Below are 20,110 nucleotides of genomic sequence, written 5' to 3'. Positions count from 1 at the left end.
TATTTCAGCAGATTTCCCGTGCGGAGCCACGTTCATTGACGCTGAAGCCTGGGACACCCCCAAAAGTCGCGGCTGCTGAATGAAAACCACAGGTGCTGACCCTGGCTACGGATACGTGTGTGGACTGGGGCGGGCAGGGTAAAGCCAGGGCGATGCCAGAAGGCGCGGGACAAGCATGACAAAAAAATTGGTGCAAATCTACACTTTTTTGCCCGGGGTGAGACTGTATTTGTACAATCACCCCCCCCCCCCGGGCTGGCGACGCGCTCGGCTGCAGGCAGCGGGCTCGGCTAGGGCCTCTGGGTCTGCCCCACAGAGCGGGGGCAGGTCTCTAGCGCTGCCGGGGCGCGCAGCGCTCCCGCACCCTGAGCGCACCCAGCCGGCTCCCGGCCCCGGCACTCACATCCGGGGCTGGGTTTGCTGCGGACGCGAAGCGTAAAAATTAACCCGGAAAAAACGAGGCGCCGGAGCCACACGCCCCCGGCTCCCGATGTGATCGCAGCGCCGGAGCCGCGCGGAGCCCGCAGCGCCCGGCTGGCCATGCCCCGGGGGCGCAGCCCCAGCCCCAGCCCCCGACGCCGCCCGCAGACGCCGCTGGGTGAGTGGGGAGCGGCGCCCAGGCGCGGGGCGCCCCGGAGGGGTGCAGGAGCGTCCCCCGGGGAGGGTGCCCGAGCCGGGGGGTGGATGGAGGCGACGCGGGGCTGCCGGGAGGGGAGCGCCCTGGGCAGGGGTGAGAGTTTGGGAGGCACCCCGGGAAGGGAGGGGTGCAATGGGCCGAGCGCCCCTGGGCGGCGGGGTCTGGGTGCTGGGGGGTCGGAGCTCAGCGCCTGACTGCAGCTCCTGGGGACCGAACATCCCCGGGGCGCACGGCGCTGCCTGTCTGGAGCCTGCCCCAGGAGGTGCCTCTGCGCGGCCCGGGCAGCGCCGGGAAAGGCCTTTGTGGCCGCGGGGCATCGCGGAGCCGCCTGGGTTCCCTGGGCGCTGAGCACCCTCCCCCGAGGTTTTTAGTTAGCGACGCCTGGCTCAAGCTGGAAAGAGGCTGGAATGACTCTGTGTGCCAAGGGCTCCCACTGGGGGTATTTCTGTGGAGCCCCCACGGTGCCTCTGCTCACAGACAAAGTCCTGTCTCTTTGATACTCTCTGCAGTTTGAGCTGATTCTCAGAAGAGTTTGTCGCTGTGCACGTGGCCCACTGAAGACCACAAAGGGCTTTTTATGCCCAGGCATCCTTCAGGGAGCTTGCAAAGGGTGCCGTATGCTGCCCGGAGTTTCGACAGGGAACTGGGGCTGGTTATGTACTGGAATTCAAGAGGGGTTTTTGGTTTAGCGTCTTAAGAGGTATGTTCATGTGTGGTCAGAGAAGACCATGTAAGATCCTTGTGAAGGTTTTATTCAACTATGTGGTCTATTCTGATCCTTACTCTGCACACTGTATTCCTGCCTTGGGTCTGAACCAGGGCTCATGGGTACGAATTAGTCTTTCCATGACTTCAGAGGACTTTGGGTCTGGCCCATAGAAAGGATTTCAAGTGCCTGACTGCCATTAGCACTAATGGGAGTTAAAGGCAGTACGTGTCTTGGTCTCTTTTCAGTATGTTGCTATCTTGTATACAGAGGAAGCTGTCAGCATTCCCATGGGGTTCTGTCCCAAAAGGGAAAAGTCACCATGGGGTTGGTTTGTCAGTCTTGGAATATTGCAAGAACCTTTTCTTAGCAGCTCCTGGACGCAGAGCCTGAATCCATAGCGAAAGACCTCTGCAGTTTCATGATTCATAATCCAATAACAATTTGCTGTGTTTCTCTGGCACTCTAACCTTCCCAACGCAGAATATTTACAGGTGGGAAAACTGAAGCAGAGAGGTTAAGGCCCACATTTTCAATGGTGTCCACTGACTTTTGTGTGTCTCAGATTGTTGGCACCCAAAATCTTGGGCCTAAGTGACTAATACATGGTCAGTGGGAAAGGCAGGATGAGATCCTGGGTCCAGAATCCCAGTCTCCTGGTTAGTTTCACTAGATCAAGTTGCCTCTGACAATTCTTTTATGAACAGAATGATGCTGTAATGACATAGTTTAATCTCACTACTGTCAGGCCTTCCTTTGAGCCGGTTAATTGTTTAATAAATACAAATGTTTGCAATTAACATGAGTTTGATTGCTGAACCTATTCCGCAGAATATTTACATCTGTTCTCCTGTTCACCTGCCCTTCCTCTGGAAACTGTCAGCATTCTGTGAGTTAATGGGGAGAATTTTGTGAGCTCTCTTTAGTGAGCATAGATAAAAGGAAGTGGAGTTTGCAGATGTGGTAATGTCATAAAAGGTCTAAACGATCATCCGTCATAGCGTAGCGTGTTTTAATAACTGTGTACTAGGTGGTGCCTTGGGAACTGTTGATGCTTTGTGGAAGAGTGGGTATAATTTGGTGGCCCAAGACAGCAGTGGAGCTAAAGTAGTCCCGTGTAATCTCACATTTAAACTCCTGAGAGAGGGAAACTGTCTCTGTTGTCTGTAAGGAAAACATTGACTATGCTGTAGATCCAGGTACCAAGGTGACAAGCCCAGTACAAATAGTTAAAAAGGTAGATAGATCCATGTTGACAGTGATGCTGTTTCCTTGGAGTGGATCCAGTATCTTGGTTCCCATTATTTTCAAGGATACCAAGTGCAGAGGCTCTCAGTGTCTGGTGCCAGCAGAATACCCATTTATTGCACAGCATATGACTCTTCCATTTACAAATCCCTAAACTCTGTAGTCCCTTGCAGTGTGATCTCCTGCACTGTGCCCTAGATTGACCTAGCTGTGTCATACTGGACCATCTAAGGGCTTGTCTATATGGGGGCATCCAGAAAGTTAATCCAAATTAACTAACGGTGTTAATTTGAAGTGGATTAGCTATACTGAATTAAATCCCTGTGTGGATGGTGTTTTAATTTGGTTTAGTTTAATTCACTTAGGAAGTGAAGGCCGCTTTAATTCTGAATCATGGTATTCCCACAGGGATTTAATGTGGTTTAACTAATTCACTTCACATTCACACCCTTAATTAATTTGGATTAATTTTCCTGTATATCCACATGTATGTGGTTTTGTTGTAGCCATGCTGGTCCCAGGATATTAGAGAGACAAGGTGCGGGAGGTAAAATATTTTATTGGACCAACTTCTGTTGGTGAGAGAGACAAGCTCTTGAGCTTCTGAGGAAGAGCTCTGTGTCAACTCAAAAGCTTGTCTTTCACTAACAAAAGTTGGTGCAATAAAATATATTCCCTCCCCCACCTTGTCTCTCTAATGTACATGTAGACACACCCTAATTTATCGAATGGCTACTTTGCACTGTCATTTTAGGAACATCAAGTCTGAAGATTTCTTTTTTCTTAATATGCTTTTTGCTCTAAGAGTTGCATTGATGATGATGCTGTTCAGCGCCGCTGAAGCGGGATGAAAAAGTGAAGAAACCCCTGTAATGTTGCATCTCAGGACAAAACGAGGGAAAAGCATCCCTCTCTTTGATAACTGAGATTTTGGGATTCAGTTCCTGGGAACTCTGCCCCCTCGTAGCATCACAGGTCATTGAGTTGACAGTAACTGTAATTGGGTTTGAATGTGATTTGAATGATTCCCTTTCCATTTTATAACTCCTGGTGAGGCTGTTTTATTCAGGGAGCAATGCCATACTCTTCCTGTATCCTGGGTGGAAATCAGAGAGGTTGGTTGTCTTGTGCTGGAAATCTTTTCCAGTAAGTTCTTTACTGGGTCATCACATTAGTTGAACCAGGCCAGGGTTGTGTTGTTTTGGGGGTATTTTGGTGTGGCTTTTGTTTTTGTTTGGTTTTTTTTTTGGAAGGGGGTGAATTTATGAATATTTTGCTCCTCTAACTGTGTTGAAAAGGCAATAGAAGGAAAGAATCCCAGAAAGCAAGAGAACTTCATTCTGTGTTGTGTTGACATAAATTGGAACCAGTAATGAGATCCTAAGGGCCTAATTCCACTGCTAGTCTTGGGAAATTCTTTAAAATCAGTGTTAGATTTCAGACTGGCTTCCAGAAATCCGATTGAAACTTCTCCCATAAACTGTGACTTCATGTGCTCAGTATCATTATCCTGTTCATAATTTATAATGTATGTAATCTAAAGTTATAACGGGACATGCTCTTCGGATTGCTAGGCCTTCAGGGAGTCATTAGCAGTTCTAAATTATGTTAAGTAGTTGTAAAGCATAAGTACAACTGAGTTTTTTCCCCTTTTTGCAGTCAGTTCTTTGTGTCTCAGACGGTGCTGTCTTCCACTGTTGTAGGATACAGAAAATATAAATATGTATCATCTGTTCCAGCTTGTGTGGTTGCTCCAGTGATTGTCAGCTCTTTGTTCTAATAATTGAGGAACAGAAGTAATTGGTTACTGAGTTTCAGGCAAAGGTTCTGGCCATGAATTAAGATGCCTTCAAATCATCGTTGACTCTGCTAGCCTTATCCTGTGATTCTTCCCTTGTTAAAAAGGACAGGAGTACTTGCGGCACCTTAGAGACTAACACATTTATTAGAGCATAAGCTTTCGTGGGCTACAGCCCACTTCATCGGATGCATCGAATGGAATATATAGTAAGTAGTATATATCTTACTGTATGTTCCATTCGATGCATCTGATGAAGTGGGCTGTAGCCCACGAAAGCTTATGCTCTAATAAATGTGTTAGTTTCTAAGGTGCCGCAAATACTCCTGTTCTTTTTGCGGATAAAGACTAACACGGCTGCTACTCTGATTTCCTCATTATCGTGTCTTAAACCTGTTTCAGGGTTGTGAACTCATGGTGGGTAACAGTATTTCTATGCAAATATGCATGTGGTAGGAAATGCTACAGTAGAACAGGTCAATGGTATGTTCAGTCTAGTGTTCTCTCTCCGGCAGTGAACAATGTTGGATGTGAAATATGAAGGTGTAAACTTCCCAGAATGCATCTAACTGTACAGCCAGTTGACTAAGTTGTACAGTGCTTTGAAGGTGTCAGGTGCTACATAAGTGCTGAATATTATAACAAGACTAAACTTTGTTGGGAAAACTCTTCCTGACTCCGGCCGGATTTCTGGAGCTGGAAGATGGGAAAACCCCCACCTAGTGGAACTGCAGATGCTATTCTTATTTTGAGCTTATGGGAAAGAGAAACTGTGGATGGTTCTAAAGAGACAGGTGGATAAGTGCAACTTCTGTCCTGCAGCATACTGGAAAATGGATCACTGTAACCAGAGTAAGGGGTTTGCATGATGATTGCCTCCCTATAGCATGCTAAAAAAGAGTACATTCCAGAACTTAAAGCTCAGCGTGATCATTATCTCATCTGCCCACTGATTTTTGTATCTCAAAGTGCAATCTAAGGTTGGTCACTGTCACCTTTTCCTGTGCAGAAGGAGCTGAGCATCTGAGTATTCTTGATCAAGCTCGTGTTAATTGAGGCAGAGCAAAACCATAAGAAACAGCAGCATTTTTGACCAGCCTTTCACAGAACACTGCAGAGGAAGGGGTTCTGCAGCCCAGAAGTGCCTGGTGCTCGAGTTTCGTTAATTTGTTATCGCCTGTTAGTACTGTGATACAGCTGCCCTTTATCTCTGTTAGTAAAGTCGATTTCTTTACACTTTGTACTAACTCTGTGGTTTAAGGGCCTTGACTAAAGACTGAGATTCATAAAATAATTTGCATCTTTATAAGGGTCACTTCCAAGTAGAGTTTGGCTACTGCTCACAGGTGCTGCTGAGTTGTAACTGTACCGTTTTAAGGGCCCCATGACTATGGGAATGTCACTTGTCTGGACTTGTCAGGGAACGGCCTTACTGAACAACTTTGTAAACACCTGACAAGCAGTGTATTGCTAATACACACGCTCTGCAACTTGATAGCACCTGGCTAATCAGCTCTTTCATTTTGGGCCTAACCTGCCCCCTTGCTCAGCACCTTACTTCATGAGTGGTCACGTTCATTTCAGTGGGGTGACTTGTGGAGCCAGCCTGAGGTAAAGCTGGCAGAACTGGGCCCTGAGCTTGTTCCTGGTGGAATTGATGGGCCACATGTCTTCCCAGCTTCCTCACCAGATGGTGTGTGTGTCTCCTTTTTCCTCCCCTTCTGAAACACCATGACCTGTCTTACTTTTTATTTGCAGCAGCATTTCTGAAGCCCAGTCTACACACACAGACCAGCTGAACTGAAGGTATGGTTTTAAATTGGTGCAAACTCCTGTGTGGACACTCTTATTTCTGTTGATCTGAAATCAGTCAGGATTTGATTTAAGCTGAACCATATCAGTGTGCTCTGAAACAAAAATAAGGGTCCACACAGGGATTTGTGCTGCTTTAACTATATCGGTTTAAAATCATACCTTTAGTTAAACTGGAACAGCTTCTCCATGTCAGCAGAGCCTGGGAAAGCCAGTGCTGTCCTCCTGCCTTGGCCTGGGCCCAGTGTTTGTATTTAACAGTGCTCTGCTATGATATTTATTGTCATGTGTCTAGAGGCAATGGCTTAATATATTAATAATTAACGTTGATTCCAAATCTGTTTCACAGTATCCTTTATTCTGTCTGGGCCAAATGGCTAATCTGATTCTAATGACATCCAAAGGTCTTCATAATTTTCGGTGTGTTGCCTTCTCTCTCTCTCACTCGTGCCAGCAAGCCAGACTACCCACACTCTGCCCTTCAGCCTTTGGTCTCTTCAGAGTAAGACTGCTCAAATTCCCCTAAGTCAATAGGAGTTTACTAGGAGGTGACCTTTGTCAAAACAGCCCCCTGTCTCTGCTGGGTGCTGCTTCCAGGCCAGTCAAGTCTCCCTGGTCGCTTCCCACCCTGCTTCTGAATGTGATACATGGCTCCAAACGCTGATGCTGAAAATATGAATAGATGACAGCAGACATTTTATTCTCTGTCCCATCTGTCTAACTACTGGACAGTACGTTTCTACAGGGGTGCCCCCTGAAACCACCCATCACAATTTTTAAGGTAAAAAATCGTATTTTCTCCTTATCTGTAGAAGACCTTTATTTGTGCTGCCCATTTCGGTGGGGCTTACATGGGCTGCCTTTCACGCTCCTGCTAGTTCACAGCCAGACTCCACCTGTGGCGTATTTGATATACGAGATATAGGTCACCTCCCATTCCATCCACCAAGAGTCACAGTAATTACGAGGCTTCTCGCCCAAGGCGTTTCTGAGATATGGTGCCTTTCCAGCTACCTACATACAGCGTCTGATTCTCCACTGCTCTGCACCTTGTGTTGGGACATGGACCAGTGCAAAGTGGGTAGCGTCTTGTGCCAACTCTACATGTATGTAAATGGCAACAGTGTGCAAGGCAGTGGAGAATCAGTCCCATAGACCGCATCTGCAGTGAGCTCCACCTTAAAGGGCCTGATTCTCCATTGCCCCAGTCGTTCACACCCTGCAGATTGAGTGTGAGGCTCTGCCACTCTAGACTGGTGGGGCTTTGCACCCACTTTGCAGTTACTGTAAATGACAGTGTTGCAAGGTGACGAAGAGCTAGGTCCCAAATCTTCCTCCCTTGCACCAGCACCAGTTGCGGGTGCTCGTAGAGACCAGACGCCAGGGTTCTAACCATCACGCTGTCAAACCTGGCATCTTGTTCTTCTCTCTCACTGACTTTCTCAGGGGTCTCTCTCTGTGGTATCTGAGCTCTTGGCCAGCAGGGAGGGAGGTTCTTTCTCTGTAGGGCTGAATCTTCCCAGATTCTTATGGCTCTTTTTGAAAAACTCTCAACTTCTCCAAAAGGACAGTTTGTTCCTGCTCAGACTGCAACTGTTGAGCTCTCCTTGTTCAGCCATGCTCTGTCCCTTTGCAGAACAATGTTCCTGTAGGGCACAGGAGCCCTGAGGCTCGGTGGCAGATGCTGGGCCCTGAGGAACAAAGGTAGTGTTGGAAGGTGTTTGTGGCTCGAGTGGATTTAGTGACACGTTTTTACCCAGAGAGGACTGATCATTGCTGACTTGCTGACTCTGCATCCCAACTACACATGCTTTCTGCAGGAGTTGCAGTTTATTTTCCATTCCCTAGGAGTGAGTGTGTGCGTGCACACACGCTCTCTCTCGCTTTGATTTGAGGCTTTGCAGTTCTCCGGGGCTGAGTGACTTGTGCTTTTCCTGCCACAAAGCTCTCCTGGCTGTTCACCCGTTTGTAATTATTGTTTTGTTTGTTTTGGCCAAGGGCTGCGGGCCTTTGAGTTTGCTGTCTCCTAGATGCCTGTGGAGTAGAAAGGGGGTGGGGTCCTCCTAGGCCTCCTTGCATCACCAGCTGCTGCTCTGTTGCAAGGGATGGTGTCTTGCTCCGTCCTGGGTCCGTTGTTTCTCTTTGGCCTGCTGCTGCTCTGTGACCATCCAGGTGGCCCTTCTGCTGTGACAAGGTGGGGAACAGTGAAGTGTTCTGAGTCCTCTTGCAATAGTGCTGTCGGGCTAGCGAGCAGCTTGTAGTGATTAAGGCCATCTGTAGTTCCTGGAAGCTCCCTGCTCTCTTAACTCCTGCAGTTCCTCAGCTGAGCTATTTTGGTCACTCTGGTCTGTTTTTTTTATTTACCCAGCTTCCGAATGTGTCCAGAATTGTTATGCTGGTGTCTTTGTCTCGCCGTGACCTTGAATTCCTCAGTTTGTGGTGGCCTGTCTGCTAATAGCAGAAACATGCAAAGGTGGGGTAGGGTTTGGTTCTGTCCAGTCCCTAGCAGAGGCACCAGGAAGTTTGGATAACAGACTGAATACAATCCCAGGCCTCAGTCCTGCAGCTGACCATGCTGCTGAAACCCTGCTGGGAGCTCCATTGAATCCAACCGCGTTCTGCGTGGGTGTGGGAGCCTGCCAGGATTGAGGCCTGAACCTTCTATTACCTACTTCAACCATCCTGCGATGAGGAGCTCAGCCTCTAGACCAAGCTAAATACCCGGTATCTGTTGTTTAATTTCCTGACGTTTGGGCTGTGAAATGATGTGCAACCTCAAGGAGGTGGAATTTGCACAAATGTTTCCGTTTACGTGTGGCGGGACCAACCTGCTAACGGCCAGTTAAATGTGAAAGTGGAACAGAATAATGTCTGTGTGTCAAATGTAACCCAATCCAACCATCTTCTTCCTCACACTCAGCTGCTTTAGGCTGCATGCCCAAACCTGGTGACTGAGCTGTCATCCCAGCTCTTGACAGGGAAACAGAAAGGGAGGTGTGTATGAATATGAAGTCAACCTAGAACAGGGAAAGAACACTTCACTGCCATGGCTGCTTAGGGTAGGGGTTGGGAGTACCCTGGCTTCATCGGCAGGCTTTTATGTTTTCTAGGGTGATGCTACAAGAAGCCCGGAATGCCTTATGTGGATCGACAGAATCGTATCTGTGGGTTTCTAGACATTGAAGAAAATGAGACCTGCGGCAAGTTTCTGCGAAGATATTTCATCCTGGACACCCAGGCCAATTGTCTTCTGTGGTATATGGACAATCCCCAGGTGAGGTCCCAGAATGGGCTCCGTGGAGCACTGCAGATCTCCATGGCTTTCATACTTCACAGCTGAAAGGGCTTCTGCTTCCTGATTTATGCTGCATCTGCCCCTCCCACTCAGTGCCTCTTAAGAAGAGGATGCATTTGTTACAAGAGTTCAGTGCTAGGATTTCGCAGCTAGAGCTGGCTTTTCATCATGCAGATCTTTTTTCCCCAGTTACCTTGGACACCTTAGCAGTGCTGCTGGTGTTCAGACTCTAATGATGGGAGTAAACAGGGTTTATTTAGACAGGTTCTGCTATTGAAATCCCAGAAACTGGGATCACGTTTTTTAATTGGCTTCACATTTCCCACCCCCCCTATTTTTCTCTTCCCCCCACCCCCCCATTTTTATTACACCAGCTTCGAGCACTAGTTAAGACAAGCAGAGACCGCAACTTCAGTGCTGGAGAAAGTGGGTTTCCTTGTGCCCGGAACCCTGTCCTTGTCAGCAATCTGGAATGATTTATTTCCCATTCTGATGTTAACACTGCCACGTAACAGTCTACCAGGATCCCAGTGAGACAAGGTGGGGGAGGTAAGATCTTTTATTGGAACAACTTCTGTTGATGAGCGAGACAAGCTTTCACGCTATACAGAGTTCTTCAGCTCTGTGTAACTCAAAAGCTCGTCTCTTTCACCAAGAGAAGTTAGTTCAGTAAAAGACACTACATCACTCACCTTGTCTCTCTAGGATCCTGGGACCACCGTGGCTACAATAACACTGCAAATATCAGGATCTTGGAGAGGTGAAATCCTCTCTGCAGTTCAATCATTGGGTTGTTTTGGCACAAAACATCCCATCATTAATCTCGTGGGTGTCATAATGGAAAGTCGCCATTTGGATGTCCATTTGTGTCAGATTATCTGATGCCTGTTTCTGGGGAAGCCATGTCCCGTAAAGTTGTCTCGCACCACTAATTTTCCTTGATGCTTTAAGTCACATAGAAGAGATGCCTTTATGGGATGGAGAGAGTGTCTCAAAGGATGTGGTGGTAGGGATAGCAGATTCTATTGTGGCTTTTCATATTCTGTCTTGCCACAACATGGGGTGAATATATTGCACCATGCTCAGTAAGCAATACAGAGGGTGGTCTCTCTCTCTCTCTTTTTTTTTTTTTTTTTTTAAGTATGGTGCTCACTCATATCCTTTTCCTGCTCTGAGGATGAATTTCTGATCCAAAGCCCATTGAAATCTGTGGAAAGGCTCTCATTGGCTTCAGAGCGTTTGGATCAGGCCTCTGTTGGGAAGCTGGTGCTGGGTCACTTCACTGAAGCAGCGTTGAGCCTGAGTGCAGCTGGAAGCAGCCCTTCATTTTCAAGTGGGATGGGTCACTCTGTGCCGTGCTTTCTTGCTGAGGGAAGCTGAAATGTGACTGGATAGTATCTGTTATCAGTATGTGTAAGCCGTGTGTCAAAAATGTTCCTGAATTCCCCCTCCACACCCTTTTAGACTTTGAATCCAAGACAAATACAACTAGAATGTCTTCTGGTCTCAGCCAGTGAACCATTCGGCTCCATGGTAGTGAACCAGCCGCAGGCCCAAAGCAGGAGGTGGAATGTGGGGTAACAGTTTCTTTTCAAAGTTGGCTCTGACCCATAGGGGTGCAGTGATTGGTCACTCTCCCAGATGTTACTCCTAGGGCAGTTCACAGCTGTGGTTAGAATGCGGAGCTATTCTGATGAGTCAGTATCAGCCAGAAATGCCTGCTGCTTGCTGTATCAAATGGGGGCGGGGTGTGGGGAGCTGTATCTTCCTCTTTCTCATTTTGCTAAATAGTATAATCTGTGTAAAGTTTTGTATGAACCGCATCTACTTTCAGGCCCCAATCCAGCAGAGCACTTAAGCACACGCCTCAAGTCCCTCTAACTTCAGTGAGACATGTGCTCAAAGTTAAGCTCCTGCTTAAGTGTTTTGCTGAATAGGAATGGGCTTCGGCACATACATGAAGTTAAGCATCTGCTTTGCTGAATTGGGGCCTCAGAAATGAAATGATGCAGGATGCTTTCTGCCATGTATGTTGTTAGACTTTCCTCTTTCTTTGCAAGAGGAAACTGCAACAAATCAGTTTCTCTGTGTGTACTATGCTCTCTTAGACCATGCCAATGATATTTTATACAATTTATTCTCTGAAGAGATGATAAAGTACTATGTCAGTGTGAGACATTATTAGGTCCCCATTCCAGTTCATATCTCAGTGTAAAGACAGTAACAAAAATTATTAAAATATCTGTCATCCTAGAAATGGGGTCATGCAGAATATGCTCACCCAGTAGCCAGGAGTCTGGAGTTTTGTGTCTGTTGTGGCTGGCAGCTCCTGGAGTGGTCGTGGCATTTACTACAGTGATTAAAATAATAAGAATAAAAGGAGAGCTATAGGAATCTCTTGTGTGTGCACCAGCACCAGTCACCATTTGGACTAGCGTTCATTGTGTGTTTTTTGTAAATGCAGCTCAAAGCAAATTTTATTTTATTTTCATTTATAATCTATGCCCAGTGCCATGGTCTCTGGCCCCTTAGCTAATGTTAAAGAACAGAACAACTTTCCCCATGCAATAAACTACCCAGCAACTAGTGCACCCCTTACTGCCTTGCTGATGCATAGTGATGGGTCTCACACCAAGGTAAAATGCTGACTTATAGAGGCTGTCGGTGAGGACAGAAGTATGAAGGTGCCCTTCCGTAAACAAAGTGTAAGCTGATCGCCTAGCTCACCTGGTTTGTGACTATTTATCGTTTAACTCTTAACATTCTTGACTGTTTTGCAGAATCTGGCTCTCGGGTCAGGAGCTGTTGGATCTTTGCCGCTGACCTATATATCCAAGGTAATGGGAGGGTGGTGTCTCAGAACTGCTCTGCTGTGGGGGGAGGTGAACTAGACCTAGAAATAAGCTAATGGCCTGCCCAGTACAGAAAATTGTAGGAGTCCAGAGTTATTTGCTCTATATACTACTGCTGGGTAGAACTGGTGAGGATATTGTTCTTCAGAATGTTTGTCAACCAAAAATGTCCTTTTTGCTGAACTCAAAGTTTTTGAAGAATCTACTGATTTTGATGAACTGTTTAGAAAAAACCCAGAACTAAGCATTGCAATAATGTTAGAATATCTTGATGTTTTGAGGAATATAACATTTCAGTTTTTTTAAATTTAGAAACAACTTTTCAAAATTAAACTCATAAGGTGGTTTGGTATTTTTTTAGTGTTAAAAAAGTTGATGTTTTAAAAAGTTGGAAAAGGTAACAAACCGACCTGAAATGAATCATTTTTTCCAGAAATTTGTTTCCTGGGAAACGTTGAATTTTTTTTTTTTGTTTCGAAAATTTGAAATTGTGGAATTGCCCGCCAAACGGATCCTCTGAGTCCTGCCAGCTCTACTGTGACAGGTCTCTCGTGTAGCAAAGAGGTCTGCATTTCCGTTGTAAAATGATATCACGTAGGCCAGCAGGATTGCTGGGTAGGAAGGAGGTATTTCAATAATGAGGAAGAATGCAGAGCCACAGAACCCGGAAGCTTTTAGTAAGGGCAACCAGTACAGAGTCCTGATCGGGCCTGATGCCCCAGCCGTGAGCTATTTGCAGACGAAACTTCCCGGCTGGAAGACAGCATTTTAAATCTATTTCATTGCTCAGAGTGCCAGTCTCACTCAGCATCCGATTGAACCTGGTTCACATTCATAACTATGTGTTTTATCAGGTTTGTAATTAGTTTAAGTAAATAATAATCTGTAACAAGGTGTCATGTAAACATCACCCACTGCTCAACACGGCTCTCTCTGAGACTCGGGAGTTGTGTTGCGGTTATTTAATGTGTAGTACAGGAGGGCCTAGAGGGCCCCAGATGAGGTCAGGCCCATTTTGCTGGGCCCTGCACAGCTAGTGAGAGACGGGCCCTGTCCCAAGGAGCTTCAGTAGAGGGTGCATTGTTTCCTACATGCCTCTCCTGCGACGCTTCCATGGCGACTTGAATGAGCTTCCGATTCAAAGCCGCACCCAACTGCGCGGGACTCTCCTGTGTAAATGTGGGTCTGTCTGCGTTTGGAGCTAGGGGAGTGATACCGGCTCCCGCCCGCTCATCGAGCTAGCGCCGTGTAGATAGGGTAGCATGGGCCGTGGCCAGCGGTGGCACGGGCTCCGGCTGTGCTGAGAACGAACCCACCGGGTTCTGCTGGGTTTGTCCTTGGCACAACTAGCCCATGCTGCTTCTAGGGTCGCCAGTTCTGATTGGACGAATTCCTGAAGGTTTCATCACAGGACATAACCTTTAATTCCTGGAGATTCCAGGACAGTCCTGGAGGGTTGGCAGCCCTCGCTGCTTCCCTGGCCACGCTGCTAGTTTTGGTGGGCTAGCTTGAGAGCTAACGCACGGACATCCGCGAGGGCTGGGAATCCCACCCCCAGCGCCGATGTAGACGTAGCCTCAGGTCTGTCTGTGCTTCAAACCAGAGTGTAAATTCCAGCTCAAGGACACCTGCCTGCAGCAGCTCCGGATGAGCTAGGGCGCTGACTGTAACTGTGGGGCCCCAGTGGTGTGAGCCATGGGACGGGCCAGCCATCCCCTGTATCTTCCTGTGGTCTCAGATGGGCTTGTACCCGGGGAAGCTGGCCCCTCCCACTGCTTGCATCACAGCAGCTCTGCTTCGGTTTTTTGCCCATTACCTGGGTCAAAGCTAGCGTGGGTGTGATTCCTCCAGGTGGAATTGACACCTACCTTAGAGGGCAGGGTCTCCAAGTGCCCATTCTGAAGGCTGCTCCTCTTCCTGTGTGGCTGGCTGCAGTGTTGTTGTTTCAGGGCCTGATTCTCCGCTTCTTTGCCCCCTGGGAGTCCTTTGCCACACATCACACTCCACCCTGGATGTTTGGTAGCACTGCACACCCATTCTGCACTGGTGTGACTGACTGCCCGGAGAGCAAGAGGGTAGAGAATCAAATCCCCCATGTCTGTCTTCAGTGTCTGTTCCCTTCAGTTGTAGTCACCCCCTCTAGGACATAAGGTTGTGGGTTCGAGTCCTCATGCCAGAACTTTGGCTCAGGCCCAGTGCTGTCCCTGCTGTGCAGTGCCAGGAGCAGTCACTGTCCTCTGGATATGTCCAACCAAGGTCCCTTCTGCTAATTTCTGGGGCGTGCCTAAGGAATGTTAAATATACTAGGGGACTTTTAGAGAAGAGTGGAGGGGACGTCTAGTACCCTGGCCAATATCCCCACTCCCCGCCTTAATATAACAGGCACTAGTGTCCAAGGGTGGGTGTGAGCTAGTGCTGAGCACAGGGTGGCCTCTGTGTTTGCCAGCAGGCAGCCCTGGTTCTGGAAACATTGAGAATCTCTTCCCAGAGGAAGACTGCCTTGTGCTTAAGGCACTAGCTGAGATGTGGGAGTCCTGGGTTCAAATCCTACCTCTGCCCTAGTCCAGATTCTTTATGTGGCCTTGAGTGAGTCACTTAGTCTTTCTGTGCCCAGCTACAAAATGTGCATCTTTTCCTACGACTTCATTCATGTGCAGTGCTCGAGTGGTACAGGGCCAAGACAGATTAGCTGGAACAGCATCCACCAGAAAGACTGTAAGGTGGGCCATGTGGGTGCAAACAGCACAGGGAACAATACGCGGTAGGAAATGTTGCTTTCTTAGCACACCTTGTGCTTTAAATCCCTTGACAGAGAGTCACGTGTCTAATATCATGGCTCTGTTGATCAGGCAAGTTGGGATTGTATGTGCCACCTAGATGTGCTTGGAAGTTCGACCTTCTGGATCTTGGCCTGGGGCGGGTTACTGTAGTTACAGCTTTGGTTACTGTCGTTGGAAAAAGACCCAGCAGATCTCTGCTCCTGCTGATTCATGATTTATAAATTAAGCTCAGATGAAGCCATGCTGAGGGATGCAGTCTTCCCCATTTCAGAAGGAACTTCACTGATAAATTATATATATTTTAGACTAAGTGAAAATTGCTACAGCTCTGGATTCAGTCGAAAACTGCAGGGTTGGGTTATACCAATGGCTTTAGCTACCAATTATAAACATGCCAGAGAAATGGAGGTTTGCTTGAGAAAGCATATTTAAAGTATTACAGACTGGTTCAGAAGTAGGCGGCCTGTCAAAATAAATATACTCTATAAAGGCCATGCCTGGAGCCCCCGGGAATATTACTCTTACAAAAATGATTCCTATTCTTTAGGGAGCAACCACTGTTATTTCCCTTCAGTTTTCTTAATTACTGCACAGAGTGCATTTGGTCCAACAGAAAGTCATACTTCCAGGGCCCCAAAAGAATCTGCATCCTTGTTGTGCAGTGTGGCTGGCACTGGAGTAGAGGGAGAACAGCAGATGAAGGCTGCTCTCTGAAGTGACCTTCTTTTGGGGCTGCTGAGTTCGTTACCACACGTGGTCTCTATTAAATCTGATATGAATGAGTTCCTGAGCTAACTCAGCTGTGGGGCACCTCGTCGTGAGTAGCAGTGGTGGTGAACTTGCATCATAAATCTCATTCTGATATGCACAGGATATATCCGCCGCTAAAGGCCAACTGTCACTTTGCCTGTTAACATATCTGGGGTGGTTTTGTGACACAGAGGCTCGCCTGGTTTGCTGCAAGGCAGTCCTTTTCATGCTCGGTGATGGTCTATTTCCAGCAAAAGAAAGCGACTCTGCGCCAGAGAAAATGTTGTAGTAAAATAGTAGCATTGCAGTGTATCCGCATCATAGATTTGGTGTGGAAGAGGAATTACGCCACGCTAGGGCATGTGTACCCTGTGCTGAAATAGCCGTTCTAGGTGAGCTGCGTCTGTTAGCATGCCCAGGTATGAACATGCACCTACTCTCTTAACGCCAGGCCCCAGAACCATGGTAAAGCACAGGTTTTGCTAGCGAGGTGCTAGTTCTTTTTTCATCTTCAGCAGAGGCATAGATCTTGTAGGCAAGGTTTTAGCCACATCCATGGACTAAATTTGCAGTTACCAGAGCCATATAGTGGTGTGGATATGCATATACATCTCTCCCCCGGAGAAATCCAAGTGGAATTCTGCTATCTAGCACTAACCATGGGACGTTTGCGCGGGACACAGGTACATGTGGGCCCATGGTGAGGAAGGCACATCTAGTGAGACACAACTCAGACGAAGGAGGTATGTGAGGAAGGATGTGCTGATGAGCCATTCTCACTTGTCATGTTAATTTTGCTTTGACTCAGGCTCGCTTGATTTCCTCATAATTTATAAATGGTCTTAATTACAGTGCTGAAGAATGGAAGACAATGTGTCCTTTCTAACAGAAGCAGATGCTGCCCCATCTCACTGCCGCTAACGTGATTTATTTTAAAAATCTGTTTCTCTTTAGGTCAGCGTCGCCACCCCAAAACAAAAACCAAAAGTCCCATTCTGCTTTGGTGAGTGTAACATATGATGGCGGGGGAAAGCACCAAAATGCCCAGCGCTCACATAATGACAGGTCTCTGACGGGAGGACTGGATGGTTAGGTGCTGTTATAAACCATGAGAATTCATAAACAGCAATTATCCCTGGGCCTTCTTTGTTCATTAGTATATGGTGTTCCAGAAGTGTGAGATACTGCGTGTTGCTGGAAGGATGTTTTCAGAGAGGGTGAAATTCGCACTTGTACAGCGCAGTCAGCACAAAGGACTATGCACCACTTAAGTCCCTCTGAAACCCATAGGGCTAAATGGTGCCTTGATCCTTGTGCTGGCGTCTTCTGCACAGGGGTGGATTTCTCCCTTTGGGTGGGAGGGGACCTCGGTTTTTCCCTGTCCCCCCCAGAAGCCTGGATACTGTGGGTGGTTGTCTAGCCTGAGCAACCTTGTCCTAGTGCTTCTCTGCGCTAATGGAGGCTTCCCCCATATTCACCCTAATGCTGCAGTGCATTATACAATGTATTTTTCTGTGTGCCTGTAATTGCAAAGAAGAGGTGGTCTGGGATTGTTTTCCCTTCCCGGTGGCCCTCAGCTTTACCCAAGCCACAAAAGTTCCTCACTTTCATGAGCACTAAACTTACCTCTGAGTTAAAGCAGCAGAAACAACACCACCAGCACATACCTGTCTCAAAGGGCTTGGGGTGCGGCGGCGGGGGGGGGTAGCGGGGGTGCCACAATTTTCTATACTTGCATGCAGGGGACATGAATCAGTACCAAACCCAGAGCAGGTAGCATATTCCCACGCCATGACTGAGCTTGCTGCTTTGCTGTGCTGTGCTACAGAATCTCATGTGCCTAAAATATGGGGAGTGCTCTGGTTTAACTCCTTGGGACTCCGGACACCCCAGCACAGAGTGCATTGGCGGCAGGGCAGTGCAAGTGCAGATGGCTGACGTGAGGAGGCACGGGTCTCAACAAAACCTTGCGCAATTCAAAATGTCTCAAGGTTTTCAATGCAGAAATCCTATGAGGATGTTTCCTTTGACCCAGCTGCTGCAAGCCAGAAGGCCACACTAGCTGAGAAGTCAGGGGTGGAGAGGAGGGGATGCGTGTCCCAAGAGAGCTTTCCAGACTCCCATGGGACTCCTGTTCAGGATTTGATCTTCCTTTGATCGTTGCAGATGAAACTTAAAACTGTGGTTCTGACCACTGGTGGTCATAACAGCTCCCAGGGCACTTGTAAGCATGTTACCACGAATGCCCTGGTTAAATTCTAATTCAGATCATTCCATTCTCTCCCCCTAAATTCCCTCTGTGGTTTCAGTTGGATTGTGGTATTCTTCACAGCCAGTCCTGAACTGTTGTGTAGTGTGGCAATGTGCAGTTAAACAGCTGCCATACTCCACCCCAGAGGTGGCTGCAGCTCAGTGGTGGTTCCTGGCATATTTTCCAGTCAAGTGGTTGCAAGGCTGAAATAGGTAATGCTTGCAGGGTACTGTGGGGTTGGAAGTTGAGAGGTGCTGCTGATGTGCAAGGTATTCTTATGAATTAATTCTTATGAATTAATTTAACCATGCTGAGCACTAACTGGGGTTCCCTCTCTTTTCCCCCCCCCTCTCTTTGATAGTTATCAATGCTTTATCTCAGCGGTATTTCTTACAAGCCAGCGATCAAAAGGACCTACAGGACTGGGTGGAGGCTCTGAACCGTGCCAGCAAGATTACGGTATGTTAACGCTGCTGTCACTGCTTTCTCCACTTCCCTGTTGAGCAGTGGGGCTGTCCGAGAAATGTTTGGAAAAGCCGTATTTAACTTCTTGCTCTGACCTCATCCCCCATCTCCTTTCTGCAACCTGCTCAAAGGTAATGGTTGAGTCTGGCCAGAAACGGGCTGCTCCCGGGGCCAGCTGTGCTCTGAGGCTGAGCCGCTCTTGATGTGGCATTAGCACTGCTGGCTCTGCAGGAAATTCCTACTCAGATTTTTGAGTCTGTCATGTTTTAATTAATGCTGAGGTTGTGATTCACAGCCACAAAACCAGGAAAGGAGTTGAAACCCTGCTCTCAGCTAGCTGCTGCTCTGTCCTTCAGTCCCCTTGGGAGCTGCTCTGATCCATCCACATTCAGCATTGTGCGGCTCTGTGCTATAAAGCAATTGTGATGCCATCGGCTCCTGAGCTCCCTCAGCTCCCATTGGAAGGAATGGGACTGCTGCAACTTCCCAGGCAGTACAGAGAAGTTATTGACACTCTGCATGCTTAGTTGCTGCTTTGCAAGTTTTAATGACTTGCATGATTTTAATTGAAGAAAGAAAATACTCCAAGAAAAGGGGCTGATCTTTTGGTTATGAAGCTTCCTAAAGAGATTTTAGAGCTGGAAAAAGACACAGCACCTAAGTTCTAAGCTCAGCACCCACAATGTGGGCCAGAATTTCAGAAGTCCTTAGGACCAGTAGCTACCATTGAAAACTATAGTAAGTGAGCTATTCTGCAAATCTGGCCTCAGATGAGTGATCTCTGTGGCTTCTTTTCTTCTCTGGTAACTTAAATCTGGAGAGATTTTTATATTTATAAACGAAGATAAGATAAATTCACTTCCCGTATTCCCAGGCACAGCTGCTGCGTGTGACCATGATTAAACCCTTGGAAAAGAGAAGCTTCTAATGGAGATAGGCACACCCTTATGTGTTCTGGTGCCACTGTGTTAATGTAATTATTGAAGCCTGGGATCTGTGTGTAACTGATTTCTTGCTGCTGCTATCAAAGGGTTTATTTCTTGTGCTAAAGTAATTTGCTTATTCAGTTTTTCTCCTTCCTGGTATGGTTGGTCTCATGAGATTTGACACAGCAAACGCTTTGTATTGTGGGACACAGTAAGGGAGAGAATGTGACTGGACATGTCTCTGTCTTTCCCTCTCATATACCAGTGCATTTATATAGCCATAAGTTAACAGTGGCCCAGTGACTCCTGGTTTGCCTTCTCCTTGGCTGTTTAATGCTCCTTACAATGAGAGATGGTGCCTGTCCCTGTTGTTGATGGTAATTTAAGCATAAAAGTGAACCGGAATGATAGAGCTGTCCGTATACAGTCTATTTAGTGTTCGGTTTGTAGAAATGGGCTGGTGAAATGTCTGTTCTGATTAAGGTTCTTGAAGCTTGACTCATCATGGGACATCCCAGAACCTAACAGATCCATTGAAGGAGTCATATGATTTTAAAAGGATGAATTGAAGGACTCGAGATACCTAATGG

General features: G+C 47.3%; 1 protein-coding gene across 3 annotated transcripts in view; it reads left to right on the top strand.

The window, feature by feature from the left end:
* Positions 1-332: 332 nt before the first annotated feature.
* PLEKHA2 (pleckstrin homology domain containing A2) overlaps positions 333-20,110 on the top strand; it is a 53,206-nt gene continuing 33,428 nt past the window's right edge. The window contains exons 1-5 of one of the 3 annotated variants that reach the window (XM_073324790.1): positions 333-598; positions 9,312-9,475; positions 12,277-12,333; positions 16,833-16,881; positions 18,491-18,588. In XM_073324790.1, the coding sequence (XP_073180891.1) occupies positions 9,335-9,475; positions 12,277-12,333; positions 16,833-16,881; positions 18,491-18,588 (345 nt within the window). In that variant the 5' untranslated portion in view covers positions 333-598; positions 9,312-9,334. Of the gene's footprint in view, positions 599-6,963; positions 6,983-9,311; positions 9,476-12,276; positions 12,334-16,832; positions 16,882-18,490; positions 18,589-20,110 lie in introns of those variants that run through there. The other 2 variants (XM_073324788.1, XM_073324789.1) reach the window with 2 other exon arrangements.

Source organism: Lepidochelys kempii, chromosome 26, assembly GCF_965140265.1.
Source record: "Lepidochelys kempii isolate rLepKem1 chromosome 26, rLepKem1.hap2, whole genome shotgun sequence".
Classification (NCBI taxonomy): Eukaryota; Metazoa; Chordata; order Testudines; family Cheloniidae; genus Lepidochelys; species Lepidochelys kempii.
The sequence above is the reverse complement of the archived record's forward strand: the minus strand, read 5'-3'. Positions and strand labels throughout refer to the sequence as shown.